A 24,485-nucleotide genomic window follows, 5' to 3' on the forward strand; every position below is an offset into this window, starting at 1 on the left:
TAAGACAAAGTGCTGAATAAAATAGTTCTACACCCAAAATAACTTCTTTCGGTTCTCCCATTGCTTGATTGTTTGACAATAGCAGGTAGGGGTCAAGATTTTTATTCATTTAGAGAGATATTCACTTCCTCACCCAGTTCACTTGCCACCCAAAAATGGATTGCCAATTTAAAATAGTTATTATAGGTGAAAGAAAACCAGAGTACCTAGAGGAAACCCACACAGACACACGACTCACAAACAGTGTCTCATGATGAGGTTTGAACACAGGTCCCAGGGATCTTACAGAACCTGTAGCACCATTTTTAATTCCCATTTTTTCTAAAGCAAAAAACTTCTACTTAAATAAGCAAATAAACTTCTAATAAGCCTTAGCTAAGCAAATGTAAAACAAACAAAAAAAGAGCAGAACAAAAGCTGGTTAACATTTTAATATAGATTATATATATTAAATAGAACCAAACCAGTAGAAAACATCTTTAATGTTAAACAATACCAGGCTTTAAAGGAGGAGTTAACACAGAGCTGTGACCATGTAACACTAAAAGTTCCACTCTTCTAAAATCATTGTCATATTGTAGGATATTTGGCAATGACTCAACAGTTAAAGGCATTTCTTATTTAGCCATTTATTCACCTCTGCAGGCTCTACAGAACCCACAGCCATCAATCAGTACTTTTAATGGAAAAGTTAAAGCTAGGTGGGTTAGATGTTGGAGCTACGACGCCCTCTGGTGGCCCCCAGTGAGGGCCGCAGTCGTGGGTCTCGGGCTTTGTAGTGTTCGTTGAAGTCTAGCCTGAAGCTGAGGAACTGTAGACTCTCATCTGAGCTGGTCATCAGCAGCCGCAGGAATTCCTGAACGATACCCTGTATTTAAAAAAAACATGAAAAAAAATTAACAACCACTAAATATTAATTAATGTTCTTTATATATCACTTAAAACTATTTCATCTTCAGTAATGTCTTTATTCTTATCCCTCTGGCCCAGAGCTTACCTAGGAACCAAGGCATCAGGGCAACACACAATCACATTTAAGAAAACTTCCACATGGGCTGAAGGAAGAACGTATAACTCCTTGCAGAAAGTGACTGGGGACAAAGATTGAAGCCAGGTCCCGGTCCCAGAGACCCTGGGAGTGTGCTGCATACCTTATAGTAATTTAAAAAAATATCTTCCCACCCAAATAATATAGTCATCATTCAGTCATTCATTTTTACAGGGAGATTTATCCTGATCAGGGCTGCAATGACACATCACAACCGGGAAACCCTGGCTACAAGGTGGGAATATACTCTGGACAGAGCGGTAACAGTTGCCAGTGCATATTCTGCATGACTAACCAGAGAAAAACCCACAGAACATGCCAAACCTATCTGAAAGAGATAACTAACTTCAAACAATTGTAAATGAGTTTTTAGACAAATCTGTTTCTGCCATCGCCCCCAGACATAGCCAATCGTTTCAGTGTTGATGCCTGGTCAGCTGAGATTCAAATCTGGACTGCACGTGTGTCGGAGGGGCCTGTGATAGTCTCCGCTCTCCTCGGTCAGTGCAGGCTAATAAATGGGACTTGAGAATTGGAATAGAGGAATAGTCAAAGGTGCCTACACTTTCACTCACAACTATATATTATCTGTTTATTGTTTCAGGAAATTATCTGTTTCTTTAGAAACAATATAAAAGTGAATGAATACTATTCATGTGTAATTTACTCTGCAACCAGCACTATTTACCAGTCCCATCAGAGCCTCAATGTGTAGAAAATGTACAGCTGTAATAATTTCAAGCAATAAAGAAACTGCATCATTGTGTAAATATCTGTGAAAGAGTAAGCAGGATTCCCAGATGGTGAAATCAGTGGGTTGAACCGTGTGTTACCTGGTAGAAGTGCGTGAGCAGTCTGAGCTGAGAACACATTTTTGGTATGGTGTCCTTAAATTCCTGCACTCTTTTGTTTTCTGTTGCTTCCTGTTCTGCAGTCACACCCCACTCACCCTACAAAAAATGCACACAGACAAATACTATAAAAATCTATCAATAAAAAGGCCAATCCTCTGACATCAATTTCATAAGAATTTTCATAAAGAGTCCATCAGAAAGACCCTTAGAACCGTAGTAAATTTAAGATGGTTTAACAGGGTGAAAGGCCTGGAAATTATCAACAAAAGCTCTGCAACAATGTTGTAGTGTAATTACTTTGCAGTATCTAAAAAATGAATTGATGGGGGGAATTGTACATAAACATATATATTAAATATATTTTGTTTACGCTTATACAAACCACATTTCTGGAAAAGTTGGGACATTTTGTAAAACCCAATAAAAAGAATATATGATCTGTTTATTCCTTTAATTCTTTATTTACCTGATAAAAGTAGAATGAAAAAAAATTGTCAGAGAAAAATTCCAACAGTTAGTGTCCTCAGTACCCAAACCAGTAAAGTCTCCTTAATATGAAAGCTGAAATAACACCGCTTTTTTGAGTGACAAACATCAAATTATACATTTGTTTTTATTTACAAAATACAATTAAGTTGATCAGCAAAAAAACTTTGCATTTACAATTCAAGAGAATTAATCACAGATTCTTTTATTACTGCATTTTATACAACGTCCCAACTTTTTTCCGCTCAGGTGGCGCAGCGGTAAAATACGCTAGCACACCAGAGCTGGGTTTTCGAATACATTGTATCGAATCTCAGCTCTGCCATCCGGCTGGGCTGGGCGGCTGCATGAACAACGATTGGCTGTTGTTCAAAGGGTTAGGGGCAAGTCGGATCATGGGTCCTCATAACTGGTGCAATTACAAGGAATTGAGGATGATGATGATCAGCGTGTGGCTCTCCGTGCACAGTGCTGATTGGTATATATGAACTCAACTCGTGCAGGTGGAAAACGCAGTCTGTACTGAGCACGTGTCGGAGGGGGCGTGTGTCAGTTGAGAGGCGTCCTCAGTCAGCCGTGGAGGATTGAATCAGTGGAGGACGCAATCAGGATAATTGGACACGGCTAGATTAGGGAAGAAAATTGGGGGAAAAAGGTTGGAAAAATAGAAGAAAAAAAAAAAAAAAAAAAAAAAAAAAAAAAAAGTCGGAAATGCAGTTTATTATGTTTATATAATATTTATAAACAGACAAAATACTTTTTTCCACTGTGAAATAGCCCCTTTTGGCACCACATAACAAAAGAGCCAGGTAACAGATATCGTGATTAAGAAAGGTAATGAGCGCCCCAATACAGAAAGATTCAGCAGCTAGCAGACGACCTTGGTGAAAGATTAAAATAGAACACAACCTTACGCAGCACTTTTAAAAGCTCTGCAATGTTCCTCATCTACTTCATGCCTTTCTTCCCTCGGCCTTTGCATCATAAATTAGCCTTCACTTTGGCCTTTCAGCTCGGAAATACTCATTACCCCTCCGACCTCACGACGCACTTACCTGAAAACCTTTTACCGTTCTGCTCCCTCAATCACATGCACACATACTTGCAATAAAAACAACAACAAAAACACACCCCAGCAACCCCATGCTTGTTTGTTTTTATAGCGCTCTTTAACCGAAGCGCTAAAAATCAATAGTTACGGAAAACTGACATCCCGGCTCGTAAAGGGGCAGTTTTTCATCTGCTGCCTTTTCAGGCAGGGCAAAATTAAACAGTCAATCTGAGCCCCGCACTGCACTCTCGCCACCTCAGGATGAGGGAGGTGTACAGAGAGCTACAGCGACGGACCTTTCTGGGATAAAAATATTTTCTATTGGCAAGAACTTCAACATCAATTTTTAAGTCACAGCCTAACCAGAACATCTGCAATCTAAGGATCAAGGATGACATAATAAAGGTACATTTACTTACTCGCTTTCTTAACCGCTTATCCAATAAAGGTCGTGGGGGGAAGGGGGGGGGGTTGCTGGAGCCTATCCCAGCTTTTCAATAGACGCAAGGCACACAGTAACACCCTGGACGGGGCACCAGTCCTTTGCAGGGCACACATACACACACCCATTCACCTATAGGGTAATATAGTGTCTCCAATTAACCTGACTGCATGTTTTTGGACTGTGGGAGGAAACCGGAGCTCCCGGAGGAAACCCATGCAGACACAGGGAGAACATGCAAACCACGCAGAAAGGACCCGGACCACCCCGCCTGAGGCTCGAACCCAGGACCTTCTTGCTGTGAGGCGACAGTGCTACCCACCGAGCCACCGTGCCGCACATTAATAAAGGTATAATCGAGCACTTTTTCCTTTCTACACAAAAGATGACGTGAATCAAACCTCGCTTCATTTCCCAGCCTGATTAAACTGTTTATGATAAATTACTTCGAAAGCACAATACACTTTAGTGCACTATGAACTATGGCAGTGGGTATGAAACCATGATTAGGAGCTGCTTATCTACATAACCAGAAATGACAGTAAAACTGAGCTGTGAGAGGTGAAGCGTGAATACAAACCAAAGTTGGATCAAGTGACAATCAAGTGTGATTTAGAACATTTTCAGCGTAATTACCAGAGTGGCTTGTATAAACAAAAGCTAATAAATGAGGTCCTTTTGGGTGGAGAGTAATTAAAAAAATCTGAGTAAAGTCACAACAGGACATACAGAGCTTATGAGAACTACAAGAAAATGTGTGCAAACTGCAGTGATTCAGAATAAAATATCTGTCAATCAACATTCTTGTTATGGAATTATTTTTAAATAAACAGCACAGACCCTAAATGCTAATATGTTCATTAATTAAGGATAGCTGATTAAAAAAAAACATAAAACACGCACACACCTAAGTGTTGAAAAATCTTTTTTCATTATGGTTCTCCAAACGTGAATGCTGCAAAGCCAGCAAGATAACCAATAATTTGAGTTTTAGGTGTAAAAGTGGTGAATATTAACTTTTATGACCAGAATTAGCGTTATTTTTATTTTTTTTCAAAATCAACCAGTGCAACAAATGCATATGATTTTTGTTTAGCCAGCATGGAGTTTGCTTAACAGCAATTAAAGACTTAATATGAGGAAAAAGATTTTCTAATCTGTTGAGACACCCTGGGTAGCATGTGGCAAATATCATCCCTACTGTGAAACATGGTGGTGGAAGCATTATGCTAAAGACATGCTTCATAGTGGTAGAAAAAGAGAGACTGGGGAATGCATGAATGCAAGCAAATACAGGAACATTTTTTACTTTTCAACAGCCTAAACACTGCAGTGGCTTTGGTGCAAGTCGCTGAATGATCTTGAGTGGCCCAGACTTAAACCCTAACAAACCCTTTTTTGGAGAGACTTTGGAAACATGAGGAAAAATTTCTGATCTGTTGAGACAAAAACTGAACCATGGGTAGCATCTATCAAATATCATCCCTACCGTGAAACGTGATGGTGGTAGCATTAAGCTATGGAATGCTTCTAAGTGGCAGAAAAATGGAGACTGAGGAACGCACTAATGCAGCCTAAACAGTGCAGTGGCTTTGGTCCAAGTCGCTGAATGATCTTGAGTGGCCCAGACTTAAATCTTACCAAACATCTTTGGAGTGGCTTGAAGATGGTAGATCATGTGTGCTCACCACATAATCTGATAGAGCTGGAAAGGATCTGCCATGAATAGTGGAATAAAATGCCCATATCCAGGTGTACAAAGCTTGTATAAATGCATCTATAAAAACTTGCAGCTGTAATTATTGCTGCTAAAGTGACTTAAAAAGTATTGACATTGGCCGCTCAGGTGGCGCAGCGCTAAAACACGCTAGCACACCAGAGCTGACATTTCGAACTTGTCGGTTTGAATCTCAGCTCTGCTATCCGGCAGGCTGGGCGGCTACATGAACAACGATTGTAAAATATAAAATCACCTCCCTGAAGACACCTGACATGTTTTTTTTGTTTTGTTTCTGGGCTTGTAAAAGCATTTCCACTATACACTTAATGGAAGTTTTGCATCATTTTACTTTTAAGACCTGCTTGACTGACTAAAGCTGCCCATATTCTCATCTGAAATCCAATTTCTTCCTGTCAATAATGTCAATATGCACTTTAGCTGGCTGAATTTGGATTACGATAGATTTTCCATCTCAGCCCGTGTACCTCTTCCTCTCTGCGTCTCTTGCTGTCCTCGTACTGGACGCGGAGCTGCAGTTCCTCCAGGGCAGAGCGGTACAGAGAGTCCTGCGCATTCTGAAACTCGATGATCTGGTCAAACACTGCCCGCAGCTGGTTCAACAGAGACTGCACTCCGACAGAAAAGAACGAGCAAATTCAGCATTTTTATCCGAGCATTAGCATCAGTGTCACGTGTGCTATTGATGTTTAATTTAAAAGGTTCCTGTGTTTTTCCCTCTGTGTGTAGGTGTTTCTCACCCTGCTGTTGGAGTCCAGTAAACAGCGGGAGATGATGGTGTCGAGGAAGACGTCGTGAGCCGCTATGATGTGATCCAGATCCTGAGCTTGCTGTACTTTATTCCACAGCTCATCCCATGAGCACTCCAACACCTGCACACACAACACAACACACACTGCTTTACTTCATGAGGACAAAGGCACTGAATTTAATATTTCATTCATATCTGTAGATGCAGCACTACAACACATCATGATTAACCTCAAATTTGACTGGCTGTAGTCTTAGAGCTAGAAATATATTATATTTTCTTATGATTAGGGCCCTCTCTACTAAATCTACAGAAAAATGTGCTTATTTTCACAGACCTCGTTTCTTAAAAATCATAGATTTCACAAATTTTTACAGAAAAGTACCATATTTCACAGCAGTTATTGAATTACAATCATTGTACATTGAATGACAATAAATGAAAAAAGCTACAATACACAGCATAGATCACCTTAATGGTTGAATGTAAACCTAGAACATTCAGCAATGGTCTTAAAGACAATAATTCTCGTCAGTGTTTTGACGCCTCTCTGCATCCTCAAAATCGGTTGGGATTTTTCCAAACTCAGTTACCCAAGTCATGTTTTTAGCTGCTTTACACTTCAACATCTTGGACATTTTTAAGAAGCGATTGCTAACTGAATTGCCGTAGGATTGCTAGGACCACCTCAGTGCAAATTAACCAGTAAATGAAAGACACTTAAATGTTAAATCGCTAAACACAAACTTTAAATTTTGAATTACACAGCAGTTTGCATATTACACGGGAAATGGCTCATTTTAAGGTCTGTGACGCGATTTTCACGGCTGTAAATTAGGTAGGGCCTTACTTATGATGTTAAAATCAGTCCCACCCCATAATGGTCCCACAAACATTGTTTCTAGAACTGTAGAGGGAATTTGCCTACTTAAAACAAGAACAAAGTGAAAATAGCAAGACTGACCTCAAATGTGATATAGTACTGCATCTGGTGGATGAAATGGACCATCTCTGAGGCCAAGATGTGACACTGATGCAACACTCCAGAGAGCTCTAAAAGACAACACACATAAAGGTAAATATTACAAGAAGACAGAAGTTCTTGACCTTTTTTGACCCTATTTCAAGAACTCCAAATTTGTGTGATACCACAATAAACCAAAATTTTACCTAGTCAAGGTCACTTAGTACATCGTTGTCTTATATAAAGAATACTAATCAGCTGGTAGTACAGTTCATTTAGCTGTATGTTGATACCCCACCTAATTATTGCTATCAGGTGCTTCATCTACACAAATTTCTAACATGTATAAAATGAATTCTAGACTTAGTTTCACCATGTTCACCATGTTTAGTCTCCATAAAGACATGCTCAAGTCAGGTATGAAGAAATTTCAGTGGCCTGAACAAAGCCCTGACCTCAACCCCATGGAACATCTTTTAAATTATAACCTCGACTGCAAGTCAGGCCTACTCGTCCAATGTATTTTTATTTTCCATGCCTAAACATTTCATCACAAACTATAGTGTTCAAATGATAACATGCCAAAATGATCTGTTATGGAATGTTGCCCAACTTCCTGTAACTACTTCATATTATTAAATTATGGGTTTCAATTATTTTGTCCAACCCAAGTCCATGTCCTAATATACAGTATGATTACCTGTAACTACTCCCAAAAGACACCTACTGGATTCACACTAATGGGCACGTTTAGTAGGTTTTGTAATGTTTGTATGAAGCATGTTATAAATAGGAAACATTTATAATTTATTTTCTATTATAATATTACAAATAGCAAACATTAGCTTTGTTTGTTTGTTGCAGCCCAACATTGCAGGCTAGATAATATCATATTCACTGAAATATGATAACCAAAAAAAAAAAAAATGTAATAGGAGAGCTTTTGTGTGTACCAGTGTGTCACTGAGCTCACCTGGCATACTCTTCAGCAGTTTGGCGTTGCACATTTGACTTTTCCAGATGTCTGTTAGGATGTACTCCATCCTCTTGGCTCGCCACAGGAAGTTGAACACTCGCAGGTAGTGGCTCATGCACTCGCGTGTAAACACCTGGCACATGGAACACATAAATATAGACACTCACGCACACGGCCAGATATAGCCGTCAGCTTCCGCAAGCAACAGAAAAATAAACAAGAACCAGCGCGCCCTAGGCTTTTCCTGCCAAAAACAGAACACCTGACCTCTTCGCTCCTGTACTGAGTGATGAGTGTGCTGATAAAAGGGCAATTCCAGTGTTATGGACATGGGGTTTGAACTCATACCAACTCAGAGTTTCTCCCGTCTGTACCATGTTTGCATTTACAAAATGTAGAAATCCCAAAAACAACTGAAACAGGATTTAAACATAAAATACAAATCCTGAAAGCTCTGTAAAATCTTCATAGCCCCCCCCCCCCCCTAAAATTGAGCTATTTACCGTAGCAATAGGTCCATCAACATGATAGTCTAGGCTAAACACATCCCAGCCCGTATCACCTGGAGACACCTAGAGAAGAAAATGCAGACAAAGAGAGGATTTTAAAAATGAGAACGCTACAGTCAAATCTTTCCTTGGACTAAAAGTAAAATGCAACAAATATTCTAGATCACCTGGATGGATATAAGGAACAACTGACATAGGAAAGAAAACAAAAAAAGAAAATAAAGAAAATTAAGAAGAAAAGACGTGAAAAGGTAAGAAAGCAAAAAATAAAAGAAACAAGAACATGAAATACACCAAAGAAAAATACATAAACGCTAAAAATGAAATAAAAGCAAAAAAAGAATAATGTAAAACAAAGAAAGCAAAAATCTAAAAGAAAGAAAGAAAGAAAGAAAGAAAGAAAATAAAGGAGATAAAAAGAAAAAGTAAGAAAGTTAAAAAAAAATGAAAATAATGATAAAATGAATTATAGTAAAAACATTAATGAAGTTAGAAAAACAAAGAAGGGCTCAAAAGTAAATAAAATAAAACGAAGAAAAGAAAAAGAAGCAAAGAAAATAAAAAAGTAAAAAAAAGAAAGATGAAAAAGGATTAAATAAAATACATTAAAAAAGTTAAATAAAAAAGAGGGAAACATCCTGTCATAAACAGATTGGAAAGGAAATAAAATTAAGGAAATGTAAGAATAAGAAAAATAATTAAATAGGAATTAAAAGATAGGAAAGAATAATAAACAATACGGAAAGAGTATACAAAAAAAGAACAAAGAAACAAGTAAGCACATGTAAGACAATGAGAAGCAGTAATAAAGACAAGAACAAAAAAAGGGGTAAAAAACAAGGGCAAGAAAAAAAAAAAAAAAAAAAAAGGCAAGGTGGAAAAGAACAGGGTGGAAGTATGTATGTAAAATAAGCACAAAAAGCTAATTTTTATTTAATAAACAAAAAGCACAAAGGTGCAGAAGCACCTACACAAAAGACAAATTCAGAATTTCATCAATGTGGCAGTAAGACTGAGCGCTCTGAGCACACGTGAATTTATCGTAACCTTCAGTACCTCCAGCAGCCTCACGTCCAGTCTCTTCAGGATGTCAGGGCTGTCGAACTGAGCGTTAGTTGCCCTTACAGCTGTCTCCAATATTCCAGTCAGATTGTGCTGGTATAGAGTGGTAGCTGCACGAGCCAGCTCTGGTCTAAGAGACAACACAGAATTAATAAAAAAAAATCATTAATTTTAAAATAAAATTATAGTAAAAGAATTAAACACCCACAAATAGCTTTTAAACAGTGTGCTGAAACAAAAATACTAAAGTATTTAGAAGAAAAATTGCTTTGGTTCAGAACTACTGTCAATCAACAATCAACAAAGTGAAGTAAAGTGAAAAAAAAGTGCTTGCATGCTTCATTTAACAGTTCCAACTAACACATGCACTTTATATGAACAAGACTGAATCTTTCTTTGGCTAAATATATTTTTTATTTTTATTGAAATGCACAATTTCAGAAAAGTAGGGACAATACGTCGAATTCTTTTGTCAGGGAAAAAAAAAATGCTGACCTAGTTGCTCAATTGCTCAAATTGTATATGGTCACAATCATAAGTTAATGTCAATGAATATGTTAGAAGCTGCTGCAACATGGGTGACACTGTCCACAACCAAACAAGCTTTAAATTAGCATGGGCTTAGAGCCTGCCTTGTAAAAAAATGTGTGTGTATGTGTAAGTGCAAAAGAGAGAGACAAAGAGAGAAGTGTGGGTTTACTTGAGCAGGTCCATCAGATGTCTAATGAAGTCTCCCTGGCCCAGCAGCAGGTATCTCCTCATGGCCTGCAGGTGGTCCAGCAGCTGGTAGTTCTTATTCAGCACGTCCAGCAGGTACTTACTCGTCTCAAAATACGCCGCGTCAATCTTACTCTGAAACGCGCTCTCCAGATCAGTGAACAGCTCAGCCGCTGAGGGAGGGAGGTGAAGAGAATGTAAAAAATGGTAAGATAGATATCATTGCAGCATTACAATTCCTTTTCATTAAACTCGGGGCGGCACGGTGGCTAAATGGGTAGCACTGTCACTTCACAGCAAAAGGTCCTGGGTTCGATCCCCAGGTGGGGCGGTCCGGGTCCTTTCTGTGTGGAGTTTGCATGTTCTCCCCGTGTCCGCGTGGGTTTCCTCCGGGTGCTCCGGTTTTCTCCCACAGTCCAAAAACATGCTAGTGAGGTGAATTGGACATACTAAATTGTCCATGACTGTGTTCGATATAACCTTGTGAACTGATGAATCTTGTGTGATGAGTAATTACCGTTTCTGTTATGAATGTAACCAAAGTGTAAAACATGACGTTAAAATCCTAATAAACAAACATTAAACACGAGCTTTTGGCTAGCATGACAGATCATACTGAACTAAAGATTTGCATGGGATGATATTTAACATCCTACACTCCTACACTGCATATTCCTGTGAATTAGGGTTTTTCAAAGTATTTTTCAAGCCACTCAAAATTTGAATTTTACTGTGACCCAGGCAACACAAACAATGTATCAAAACGAAACACAAAACGAAATATACTTAATTAATAAAATTGGTGGCATTCTGGTCCCACTGTGGTTTACAAGATGTACCGTAAAGCCTCCACAAGCAAACATTAGTGAACAAGTTATATGTGCCTGTTAAAATTTATTTATTTATTATTATTCGTCTCTGCAATAATTTTTTTGGCATGCAACCCACCCAAGGGTCATGACCCAGGGTTTGCAAAATCCTACTGTACATCAAAGGGCTTGTTTGGCCTTTGGTTGACATAAAGTGGTGGTGGTGTGTGCTAGCCAGTGGTTCTTCTTAAAAAGCAAAGGTGTGGTACAGGCAGCAAGGGTTGGCATGATGCATAGTAAAATTATAAATACATACAATTTAAAATTACATTATTAAAATAAACAAATGCTACATTATGTAACCAAACAAAAAACCAATTTAGTCAAACTAAAAACTCAATTTAGTGAGTAATTTAAATAATTGGGAAAGGTAACAATTAGGGCTGTGATTCAAATATGATTAACTGTTCAGCACTATCAAGAATGGCACTTTTCTTTTGACCTATAAAGAACATTAAATAAAAAGGGAAAAAAAAGAAAACAGGACGCCAGAAGCAAGCAGACGTTAGGGTGATATTTATATAGAGAGAAATAAAGTGAGCTGGATCAATCGAGTACATCCAAAGATATTCTAAAAGGACGAATCCAAGGTCAAGGTCTAGGGCACTAAGTGCATTACATCAGCTATAGTCAGCACTAAAATGGCTCGGTCGTCAATAGGCACCCTAAAACTGCACATCGACATTCCGAAAGTCCACTCTAAATTACCAACAGATCAATCAGTCTCTCACCATGTCCATCCATTCCCATTTAATCTCCATCTCTCTCATTCTTCATCTCACTATTCCACAGTTAACCTCCATAACAGCATTTAAAAAAAAAAACAAAGCAAGAGACTCTTACCATCTTTGGGCGAGTCGGCAGATTTGGAAGTGGACGGCATTTTGCCAGGCGGCGTCCGGTCGTGGCACACCTGATGCAGAAAGTTGATGGACTTGCCGATGAGCAGGACCTGGTGTGACATTGAGAATGTAATTAGACAATATAACACTGCTGTAGGGCTGTGAGTACAGTGTGATAGAGGAATCGTTCTAATTTACGATACGGTTAAAATTTGGTGCTTCAGTCACATGCATCACTAACATTCATATCGGAATTTATAGAAACAGTTTGGGAAGGGCCCCTTTCATGTTCCAGCATCAATGTGCACAAATCAAGGCCCAGAAACACACGGTTTAATGAGCTTGGTGTTGAAGAACTTTATTGGTCTGCACAGAACCAGAGCTCTAACATTAACAAAAAGTCAAATGCCAGCGGGCCTTCTTGTCCAACATCAGTGCCCAATCTTAGTAATGATCTTTATACTGAACCAGCACAAATTCTCACAGACACAATCCAAAATCTCGAAACAGCTTTCATGGGAAAGTGAAGGCTGAAGAGGAGGTTGGACCAACTATAACTGTGTTTTTAAGCCTATAATTTGGAACTCCAATGTCAGGAGTCCACATGCTTTCAGCCATTTAGTGCAAATCATTTCATATTATGCTATTATGCTGCGTCACACCCATTACTTGTGGTTTAACAAGTTTGGTGTTGAGAAACTTAAATGGCCTGCACAGAACCAGAGCTCTAACATGAATGAAAAGTCAAATGCCAGCCAGTCATTCTCGTCCAACATCAGTGCCCAACCTTAGTAATGATTTTTATAGTGAACCAGAACAAATTCCCACAGACACAATCAAAATTCTTGTGAACAGACTTTCTAGAAGAGTGAAGGCTGAAATGGAGGTTGGACCAACTCTATTTTGGTTACATTCATGACAGGACAGGTAGTTACTGGTTACACAAGATTCATAAGTTAAAATCTTTTAACATCAAACACAATCATGAACAATTTTGTATCTTCAATTCACCTAACTTCTTGGACTGTGGGAGGAAACTGGAGCTCCCGGAGAAAACCCATGCAGACACGAGAAGAACATGCAAACTCCACACAGAAAGGACCCGGACCCCTCCGTCTGGAAATCGAACCTTGCTGGAAAGCTTCTTCCTGTGAGGTGAAAGTGCTACCCACCGAGCCACCCCAACCCTGAATAAAAAGTCAAATGCCAGCGGGCCTTCTTATCCAACATGGTCTTTATACTGAAACAGCACAAATTCCCACAGACACAATCCAAAATCTTGTGGAAAGCTCTCCTGGATGAAGTGAAGGCTGAAAAAGAGGTTGAACCAAGTCTGTCTATAACTCTAAATATAACTCAGGAGTCAATCATACAGTGCAGAAAATCTTTCCATATTACGCTGTTATACTGCCATTGATGGTCCTACAGTACTACGTATGCCTTTTTGTGTCACAATTATTGGCACTCCTGCATGTTGTACCTAATAATGCATACTGCTTTTGTATAGGTTGGACAATATAGAGCAAGGAATCTGAAAGTGCTCCCCAATGCAGTATCTCTGGACCTTCTTGTTTAGTTCATCCCAGTCTTTGGGATTAATGGAATTTAGGTCAAGGGATGAGCTTTACTGTGTGCTGACCCTTCATTCTTTGTGGATTTGCATGCACGTTTTAGATCAATGTCCTGCTGGAAGATTTAGCAGATCAGACCCAGTTTTAGCTTCTTGGAATCATTTTATGTTCTGATCATCATTTGATAACTGTGGTTCATTTGATCATTTGATATTTAATATTTATATATTTATTAGGATTTTAAGTTCATGTCTAACACTTTGGTGACAGAATCATGACAGGACAGGTAGTTACAGGTTACACATGATTCATCAGTTCAAGTTCAGTGTCAAACAAAGTCATGGACAATTTTGTATCTCCATTTCACCTTACTTAGATGTATTTGGACTGTGGGAAGAGGAAACCAATGCAGACACAGGGAGAACATGCAAACTTCACACAGAAAGGACCCAGACCACCCCAGCTGGGGATCGAACCCAGGACCTTCTTGCTGTGAGGCGACAATGATACCCACTGATGTATGAGAATGATCCTGGCTCTGTAGCTGTAACTTTGTCAGCAGAAGTGTCAAGATGTAAGCCTATGTTGTGGGTGTATGAATTAAGATTACACACTGATTCGATTTACTCTATGCTGATGGAGCAAACTTTAAAAGTCAGTATAAGATGAGTAAAACGATAATGTGAAGCAGAAAAAAGCTGTTCATGATGGATGTGTTACTATAGTGATGTACAGTATGTCGAAAGCTTTACCTTTCTGGCCTGGTCCATTGTGATAAAAGAGGGAATCATTGACTTTCTCAGAGAGTATTTATCATGCCACAACCTGTCCGTCTTTACTGTTGGATCAGATGCTACAAAAAACTGAAAAAACAAACAAACAAAAAAACACACACACAGCACATCTTTTAGTCACTGATTTGAAACTGCATGAATTTATTCATTTATTCCTTTGATTTTTCCCCTTTTATCTTCCAATCTAGTCATTTCCAGTCCCTCATCTGATCAAGGAGAACAGGATGACCACAAGCCCCCTGCGACACCAGTCCAATCTTGGCCACTTCTAATCACCGACCAGTTTTGGATTCCCACACAGAGCTGTATTATGAACGTTAAGCCCCCTTGACCCCTCTTCACTCATGCAGGAACCCGGACCAATCACATATCTTAATCTATCACATAGGCGAAAAGAAGAGACCTTGTTCCATTTTCCCTTCCTCGAACACGGCCAAGTGTGTCTGTGTACACGTCCAGCAAGGTCGTGGCTCTGCTGAGATTCAAACTCACAGGTTTGAACATCCTGCAATGATGTTCTAGCACGTTAGTCAGAACTAATTTTGTTCTCTTGGACTCACTACAACGATTAAACTCAACTTTTCTGTTGCAATATTTAGCAGCTTTCTAATCATTGACTTTAATGTCTTATCAATTATTTGCTACAGCGAGTAATGGAGGTATAAAAGCACGAGACTGCAATCAGTTTTGGCATCATATCATTAGGCTCAGCCATACATTTGTCTGTTTTTTAGATTTTTGCCTTGTATTCCTGAAAATTCAAGTAAGTATTTGCACCTGAGTAAGTCTCATGAGCCACCAGAAGTGCTACCAGAACTACATGAGCACTCCAGGACTACATGTGACTACAAGAGTTAGAAGGATGAAGAAAGGAGAACGGACAGGAGAGCTCCCGAACGGTCACCAGTACATCAGGCTATCTTCATCACAAGCTGACATTAAAATGCCCCACCGATAAGACTAACGATCCCTGCTTAAACTGAGAGCTCGTAAAATCTGTAAAGCAGCCTGGCAGAGTGCACCATCAGCAGCACCTCTCCCGCCACCCCTCCTCACTCCAACCAATCATCTGCCCGCTACAGCACAACTTATGTCAACTTCATGATGAACGAGCGATCGCTTAAATAACGTGATGTAATGTGCAATTAACGATGCGCTTCAATGAGCCGAGTGTGTGCCTGCACAGAGGGTGAAATAAATTCATTATGTACAATGTGCCAGAACACCAGGTACTGTTAGACAGCAGCAGGGAGTTCTTTTTTTCATTTCATATCATTATTATGTTTTACTACTGGTTTATCCTGGTCAGGGTCATGGTGGATCTGGTTTTCAGAAAATCACTGGGCGCTACTCAGTTACACATCCTGCACAGGACACCAATCCATTGCGGGGCCTCTGCCATCCTTGATCAAAAATGACAACTATAGACTAAACTATAGACCAACACATGCTGAAAAAATAAATACGTTCTTAATTGAGATGTTCTAATGGTAATTATCACACCGCTTTACATGCTAATTGGCTGGAATGGTAAAGAAGACCAAGGCTTGAGAGAATTTAGCAGTGCTGTCTGTTCTGACCTCATGATAAGTGTCTTCTAGCTCTCCATCATAAATCCAGCGGTAGAGAAAGTTAAGAATGGGGTGTGACACAAGACCCAGAATATGCTGGACTAGCGCCCTCATGTGAGGGTCTCCGGTTTTACCATATGCGTGGACTGCCGAGGCTAGCTCCCCACCCTTACGACCTAAGAGAAAATCACAAAGAGAAGAGATTTTTAAGCCAATAAAACTAAGCAACTAATAAACTGTTTCTACATTTTATTGAACATTTGATCCCAGTATGCTAATATAGCTACATTAAAACATTATTACATTATTATATCAGATCAGGCTGTTTTATTAGCATACTTGGCACTTGTGATTGTAGAGCTATTTGAAGACTTTGTAGAAATACAAACCTTGGCAGTAATCAACAAGGGCGGCGAGGGTTTTGAGGCGAATTTTAGGGTCATACGTCCACACAAGCAGCCTTCTCAGGGTAAGAGAGCAGTCCACTCCAACATTCACCCCCTGATCATCCTCTACCTGCAGCTACACATGAACACACCAACAATACACACAGCAAAGCATCAACGAGTGCATTTCCATGTACATGTACTAACAATCTGAGCAGACAAATCAGTACCTCAATTAATTATGAATAAAAAAGAACATTTAAATGAAGAGCTAGCTGTTTACTTCATACATATCTAAAAAAAACTCAACTGAGATCTTGAAGGTCTCGAGTTTAAATCTTAGCTATGCTAATTTCCAACAGGCACTTTTGGCTTCCACATTGCTCATATAAATTCAACCTCTGCTGGGGGGTTGAGACAAATGCTCGAGAGATGGATGATACAGCACGGCATAGTGTGACTTTCTGAGTTCTTACCTGTGAATGCAATACTGACAGTAGCCTGTAATACTCTTTCAGCTCCTGGTGGAGGGATGCACAAAAACTCTACAAAGAAAAAGACCAAAGAGAGAGAGAGCGTGAAAGAGAGAAGGAGACAAGTTGTCATTTGTGTTAAAACGTATTTGTTTTTAAAATACACTATATGACCTGACCATGAGCTTGTTGGATTTCCCATTTCAAAAACAAATGGTGTTAAACTAGTGTGACCTCGGTTTGATCTTTTCATTAATAACAGCAGCCACTCTTCTGAGAAAGCTTCTTAAAAGACTTTGAAGTATGTCCATGGGAGTTCTTGACTATCCATTCAAAAAAGCATTTGTATGGCTGGGCACTATTGTTGGTCAAGAAAGCCTCAATATATGTTTCTGTTCATTTTAGAGCTTTTCAGTGAGTCTGAGGTCAGGGCTCTGTGCAAGACACTTCATGTCTTTATAGAGCTTGCTTTGTGCACAGGGGCTCAGTCATGCTGAAATTTCCTTTATATACCTGATTTACTACACCTCAATCAATTATGCAAAGGAAATTATAAGTTTCCAATTTTGCAGCAACAGTTCAGGGAAGGCCCTGTCTTGTTACAGCATGACTGTGCCCCTGTGCACAAAAAAGTTACATAAAGACATGAAGAAAAGCTCAGTTTAAAAAAACTGAACAGCTCTGGAATGAGCTGGAACATCAATTAAGGCTATCCCTGACCAACATCAGTGCACAGCCATACAAATACTCATTTGATTAAATACGCACAAATTCTCACAGCCATACTGTCCATAAAGTCTTGTGAGAAGCCTTTTCAGAGTAGTTGCTGTTGTTATAGCCGAAAAGATCACACAAAGGTCACAATATTTTAATATAATTTATCAGCCTAATGTTACTAAAAACATTGTGACTATTTCAACATCAGTAATATTTCATACATTGGAATACATTTTCAGGAATGGTCTTCACCTCCTTATTTAATGCACAGAGTCTGAGCAGAAAATCCATATCGGTAATGATATCACTCATACCTGTCCAACCAATCCAAAAGCTCGGTCCAAACTTCTAGCGTCTGTGTACTTGCGGACTTTATTATGAAGCCAGCCGAGCTCTGCTAATTTGCTACTGGTGTCTCGTAAAGACTTACACAATGGCACCTGCAAAGAAACACAACAAGCAACTGTTTTAAATGTTATATATATTTATATATGGTTTCTTCAAAAAGCTTCTGCACTTTTCTTAATTCTGTTTATTATACTGTATATATAAAAAAAAAACTGTTTATCTGCATGTGATTGCAGGCATAAATTTTTTATTTCACTTAAGTTTTAATCTATAAGCAATCAAAATTGTTTTTTACACAATATGGTTTCATTAACATTATTATTATTATTTTTTTTACTACAGAAAGAACTGATATTTACTGGACCACGTGTGTGAACATCAACATGCCAGCTTCTGTCTGAAGGGTCCATATTGGATAAACATACAGAGCACCTGTGAGATCGTTGTTAAAAATTTATCCCCATCACATTAGCTGATGAAGGCTCGTGAGCCGGGCCTGACCTTGCCCGTGGCACATAGATCAGATTTCTATTGTAGTGGGATTACTGGGAGAGCAGGTAAGCCAATATTTCAGTTCTTTTGCTTTGCTTGAGGTTACTAAAGGACAAAAGTCATGTGGACAAAATCTGTTGCTACAGTCACCCCAGAATTAGTGGCACTTGTAAAAAATAATTGTAATTAGTGGCACTTGTAAAAAAAAGAAAGATTCAGCGAATTAGCTTAACCTCACACTAAAAACATTTATAAAAAAAATCCAATCCTCAACTGAAGTGAATTTATATTAAAAAAATCCTCCACAAGAAATCCAAAAACTTTTTTACACAAAAATAACACACTTGTCACCCCTGGAAATTCATAAAAACAAAAATAATACAAGCATTTTTCCAAGACAGATAGTGGTGCAGTAGTCTAATGCACTAGCACACAACTGCAGAGGGTTCAAACTCATGAGTTTGAATCTCAGCAGAGCTACAGACCTGGCCATAAACATTATTGGTCGCGTTTGAAAGAGGGAGGGTCAGACAGGGTCTCTTACTGCTGCTGCTTCAAAATGTGACCCTTGGGAATGATCAAAGCACGTGTGCGAATGGACGGTGGGGGCTGGGGGCTAACAGTGAGTTAGCAATGCTCTCTGTACACGATACGGCTCTGCGTGGGAACCCAACACTTGCAGGTGATAAGAAGCGGCTGCAGATTGGACACGTGTCGGAGAAGGCGTATGGTAATCTGGCTCTCCTTTATCAGATCTGGGGTTGTGCAAACGGCAGCAGATTCACAATCGGGAATTGGAAATGACTAGACTGGGAGATAAAGGTGGGAAATCAAGAATAAAAAGGAATATTTTCTTACGCTTTGGCACATCTGCATGTTTATGAATGTTTGTAAGGTAGCAGCTTCCATCGAAGGTCAAATCCAAAACTGCCACCTAACGCTAAGGTCTACAACACTAGATCTTTGCTCCCACAAGCTCAAAAGTGCATTATAAAGTAAAGACAGGAGGAATGATTTTACCGTGTTTCGAGCCTTAGAAAAATACAGTGAAACACGATTGGGTGAAACAGTAATGAATTCACCTTGGAATCGATTTTGTAGCAGTTCTCTGGATTGCTCATCTTAATGAATTTGCCGTCGATCCCCTGGAAGACGTATAGGATGTCTCGCACCAGAGCGGCCTCGCTGATTTCAGCTGAGAGTGAAAGATTAAGAGAAGGAGGGAGTAACAGAGAAACACACAAATCAACAAGCAGCAAAGGTCACAGTCGTATATCTGTCCCGTTCTGAGAGGTACTGTCCTGCGCCTGACTGAATCCTAAGCCTCCTCACTGCATCAGAAAGACGCAACACAATAAAGCTCAGAGGACTGGACTCACTGTACAACACTAATGATCTTTGCAAAAATAATAACAATAATAATAATAATAACTATAATAATAGTTATTTCTTTATTTATAAGGATTTTAACGTCATGTTTTAAACACTTTGGTTACATTCATGACAGGACAGGTAGTTACTGGTTACACAAGATTAATTAGTTCAGGTCTTTAATGTCAAACAATTTTCACCAAGGGCCACATCTGCATTATAGTGGCCCTCAAAAAGCTGATTGTAATAGGGCTGGGCATCGCCACTAATTTCCTGGATCGATTCGATTAGATTCACAAGGTCCTGATTCGATTCGATTCGATAAGATTTCGATTCAACACAGTTAGGCATATTTGAGTTACATTAACAGGTTTTGTTTAAATATGTAAAGATGTTCAGAGAACGAATGTGATAATTGTACAAAGAACACTCATTATTAAAAATATTTGTGTATTTTGTTTACATAAATAATTAATCCAAAACAGAAAACAGTAACATTCATTTTTTATTATTATTTTATATGTCTGACACGCTACAACATTGTAAATGTAATGTAAACATACACCTGGCTGTTGAACAGCTTATGCCAAGTTTACACTACACGACACTCTGATTAACACCTGGTCGCTGTAATGTTCACACTACACGACTGATCGGCGATGGGGGGTTTTACACTACACCATCTATCACCAGGGGGAATCACAGGCGAGCTTCCCTGGTCTCCAAAACTACGTTTTGTCACGAAAACACACGTGAGAAGTGATGAAAGGTTTAATGATACCATGTCCAAACATGCACATCAACAAGTAGCGAGAGATCAAAGTTTGTGCACTGATGAAATAAATGAATCTGAGCGGATTTGGCAACACGAGCAGCATGGCTTGTTCTATAGTGAGTTGGAGGTTAATAAATATTTTGTTTTGTAGAGAACGATCAGGTCAGAAATACTGTAAAACTCGCGTGAGCTGATGTATTCTGATAGAAACTATATTGCGCTCCACCACCTGTTTACAACCTCGCCCCTGTGTTTCCCCTCGCCGTTTCTCACATTGATTGAGAGCCGAGTTTTGATCGCAGAGCAAACACCGAGTTCCTCCCGAATCCAGCACCAACCCGTCGCCGAGCGAAAATCAGTGCGAAAAGTCCGGGACCAGGAGCACTGCACCTGGGAATCAAATCCAGGACTTTCTTGCTGTGAGGCGACAGTGTTACCCATCGAGCCACCGTGCCGTCCCAATAATAACAGTAATAATACTAAGAAGAAGAAAACAGAACTTTGCTTTTTTTTAATGTAGCCAGTGTCACACTTGTTCCAGCAGATGTTATTCATACCAGACACTTTTGGGTGGTTTTAGATCAGATTCAAGAATCCAAACTAATGTCTCCTCCAAACTTAACAAGATGCTGTTTTTCTGGGTGTAGTCAAACTGGCACTACTCTATGGGCACAAAGACATTACCAGCTGTAACCAGAATCCATAATTCTAAAATGCCACCTTATTCTAAAAAATAAAAAAGTTCTTTTTGAACAAAGAAGCATGGCTTCCAATTTCTTGGAAATTAAAAACATCCATATTAACACAATGGTTTGGAATAGGATTAACAACAAGCTGATATAAGTGTGATGGACAGGAGTCCACATACTTTTGGCCCTACAAGTGTATGGATACTTTTGACTTGCCTTGTTTCTACATTCTATTGGTGTATTCTTTATTTTTTGCAACAGGCAGCTGTGTGTGTAGCCGAAATGAACTCGTGTTCTTGCTCTAACAAAAAAATGCTCAACACTGTGACTGAATCCATCAATGATTTTAAAGTTGTGTTGTGGTTATTGATGACTTATTCAAACAGTGACAGCACAGCAGCTGAGAAACTCTCCATCGTGTTACAGCACCCGGCCACAATCAATAGACACAGTACAACAGAACAGCTTTAGCAGCATGTCCATGTTTGGAATAGAATAATGCATCTGTGTGTGAAATCCAAGATGTGCTTTCTTTTGCTGTCCTGTCATCTACCGTCATCTGATAGCAGTACTTACTGACCAGGTGCACCTGAACTGGCCTTAATAACAACTTTTATATCGACATTCTTTAGGTTTAGGCTGAGCAAAGCCTCAGTATGAGGTAATTAAGATAGAGTATAATGGGGTGCACTACTGCTGAGGGTTCAAATCTTATCAATCAGAAAGGGAGGATTGCCAAAACAGCCTAGCCATTGGGAGGTGAAATTGTCAGTGCGCTCCCAATGCCAGTCCCAAGCCTGGATAGAAATAGGAGGGTTGCTTCAGAATACCTTTTAAATACTTTTTGGGAAATCTTCGCCCATTCTTCTCAAACAAAACGTTCAAGCTCATCGAGGTTTGCAACTGCTTTCTTTAAATCCCTCCAAAAACTACAGGATATTCCAGGACTGATTCCTTAACCAAGATTTGGTTAAATCCAAATGGTTTAATCATGTTGTTACCCAGCTTTAGGTCATATAGTCATGTAGGGATTGAATAATTGTGATACCCTGCTACTCTAAAATACTACATTATTCACTATTTTGTTTATTCTCTGTATTATTTAGCTGATTATTTAGGGGGGTAGGTATTATTTGGGTGGTGGGTCATTCTCAGCACTGCAGTGACACTGACATGGTGGTGGTGTGTTAGTGTGTGTTGTGCTGGTATGAGTGGATAAGACACAGCAGCGCTGCTGGAGTTTTTAAATACCGTGTCCACTCACTGTCCACTCTATTAGACACTCCTACCTAGTTGGTCCACCTTGTAGATGTAAAGTCAGAGACGATCGCTCATCTATTGCTGCTGTTTGAGTTGGTCATCTTCTAGACTTTCATCAGTGGGCACAGGATGCTGCCCACGGGGCGCTGTTGGCTGTATATATTTTTGGTTGGTGGACTATTGTCAGTCCATTTTCAGTTTTGTACTCGTCTTGCGAGTTTAGCTTCATCCTCTGCCGTCCTGGTATCGAGGACGAGACTCAAAGTAGCGGTAACACTATCAGATTTTGAGCCAAGATTTCTGACACAATCAGAACTCATTTGTCGAGTGTCTTTGGTTGCAGCAGCACTGAATCAGGCAGCGGTGAGCAGGTCACATTGTGTGTTTCAAGCCCACATTCTTACTCATAAGCATAAGTGCAATGCTGCCTTAAGTCATTTTAATAGCAGCATAACACATTCTGTCTAAACTAATAAAACACTAACAATAGTTCTTTACAGACCAGGCTGAAACACATGGACACGATTAATTATAGTCACAGGTCCAGACTGGACATTTCACAATACACACTTTCTCATTTTAGTTTGTATTTGGCAACCCACGTCCTGTGGTAGTATCATGCTTTACAGCTGGGATGAGGTTCTGGGCTTTTGGGCATTGGACACTTGTACCAGAACATCAACTTTATTTTGGTGTGTTGTATTTCCCTCATTATTTCTTATTGCACATTTAGACATAGCCTATTCTCCACAGTGCTTGTAGACTTCTTCTCAGGCACAACACCAGTGCTGGTCAAGATATGCCTCCTCTGCTATTGTCCTGTGAAAATAAATGCTTGGCAGCTGCAAAATTCAAATACCTACAGAGAGCTTCATCTTGTAAAAAGGAACCCGCTATGCCCTCTGCATTCTTGACGGTTGGTATTACTACCGCAGCAACAAAAATTCTCCCACTTTGCCTGTTCCTTCCACAGACACAGCCACCAGTCTCTGAAAAGCACCCAACAAGATCGGTGGCCTGCACAGACCCAAGTTCAAATAGTAGGCGAGCTGTCTCGACCGAGCATCACTTTTCTGCCTGGACTGTAAATGATCAGTAAATATAAAGATGTAAAAAGCTGTGTTATTAATACAAGCAGAATTGGTTCGTTCCTTATTATGACTCAAATAAAATTTAGTCCACATTCAAATTATTTGAAAGGGTAAGTTGCACTTATAAAACACTTTTTGGTAACTACTTATCTAAAACGATAAATATTTAATCCTTATATTTTGGATTAATAACAGGTTAGAAAAATGTACTTAGTCGCTTAATTACGGCACAAAGCTACAGCACCCTGGAAATCTTATTCAAGTTGTGATGACGAGTTAACTTACCGCTGCCGTCTCCGTCCCGTCTCTGCCTGTGAGGTGGTTTAAGGGCGGGGCTGGTGGTAATACCAGGTGCCGGGCCACTTGGGGGCTTTGAGTTAGGAGGAGCAGCTCCGGAGGGGGGAAGAGCCCAAGCCAGACGAGAACCTCGCGCAGGATCAGCCACGGTTTGGGGAGCAGGGCTACAACCCACAGACATGTATAATTATATACAAACTTTAAACAATGACATGGAAAACCACACATGCTATATATATAAGATAAAAATTATTTATTTATTTTATCAGGATTTTAATGTCATGTTTTACACACTTTGGTTACATTTGTGACAGGACAGGTAGTTACTCATTACACAAGAT

At 39.5% G+C, this 24,485-nt stretch overlaps 1 protein-coding gene across 1 annotated transcript in view; it reads right to left on the bottom strand.

Annotated features, from left to right (window-relative positions):
* Nucleotides 1–416: 416 nt before the first annotated feature.
* The window catches only part of tubgcp3 (tubulin gamma complex component 3), a 34,431-nt gene continuing 10,362 nt past the window's right edge, over nucleotides 417–24,485 (bottom strand). Inside the window, exons 7-23 of the mRNA XM_063010509.1 lie at nucleotides 24,133–24,308; nucleotides 19,744–19,856; nucleotides 18,136–18,261; nucleotides 17,108–17,176; nucleotides 16,635–16,767; nucleotides 16,255–16,421; nucleotides 14,633–14,743; nucleotides 12,311–12,419; nucleotides 10,582–10,771; nucleotides 9,876–10,011; nucleotides 8,814–8,882; nucleotides 8,308–8,443; nucleotides 7,335–7,423; nucleotides 6,360–6,491; nucleotides 6,087–6,227; nucleotides 1,882–1,998; nucleotides 417–868 (exon numbers count right to left, since the gene is read on the bottom strand). Coding sequence (XP_062866579.1) covers nucleotides 707–868; nucleotides 1,882–1,998; nucleotides 6,087–6,227; nucleotides 6,360–6,491; nucleotides 7,335–7,423; nucleotides 8,308–8,443; nucleotides 8,814–8,882; nucleotides 9,876–10,011; nucleotides 10,582–10,771; nucleotides 12,311–12,419; nucleotides 14,633–14,743; nucleotides 16,255–16,421; nucleotides 16,635–16,767; nucleotides 17,108–17,176; nucleotides 18,136–18,261; nucleotides 19,744–19,856; nucleotides 24,133–24,308 — 2,176 coding nt within the window. The 3' untranslated portion in view covers nucleotides 417–706. The remainder of the gene's footprint in view (nucleotides 869–1,881; nucleotides 1,999–6,086; nucleotides 6,228–6,359; nucleotides 6,492–7,334; nucleotides 7,424–8,307; nucleotides 8,444–8,813; nucleotides 8,883–9,875; nucleotides 10,012–10,581; nucleotides 10,772–12,310; nucleotides 12,420–14,632; nucleotides 14,744–16,254; nucleotides 16,422–16,634; nucleotides 16,768–17,107; nucleotides 17,177–18,135; nucleotides 18,262–19,743; nucleotides 19,857–24,132; nucleotides 24,309–24,485) is intronic.

This window comes from Trichomycterus rosablanca, chromosome 15 (genome assembly GCF_030014385.1).
Source record: "Trichomycterus rosablanca isolate fTriRos1 chromosome 15, fTriRos1.hap1, whole genome shotgun sequence".
In the NCBI taxonomy this organism is placed as follows: Eukaryota; Metazoa; Chordata; class Actinopteri; order Siluriformes; family Trichomycteridae; genus Trichomycterus; species Trichomycterus rosablanca.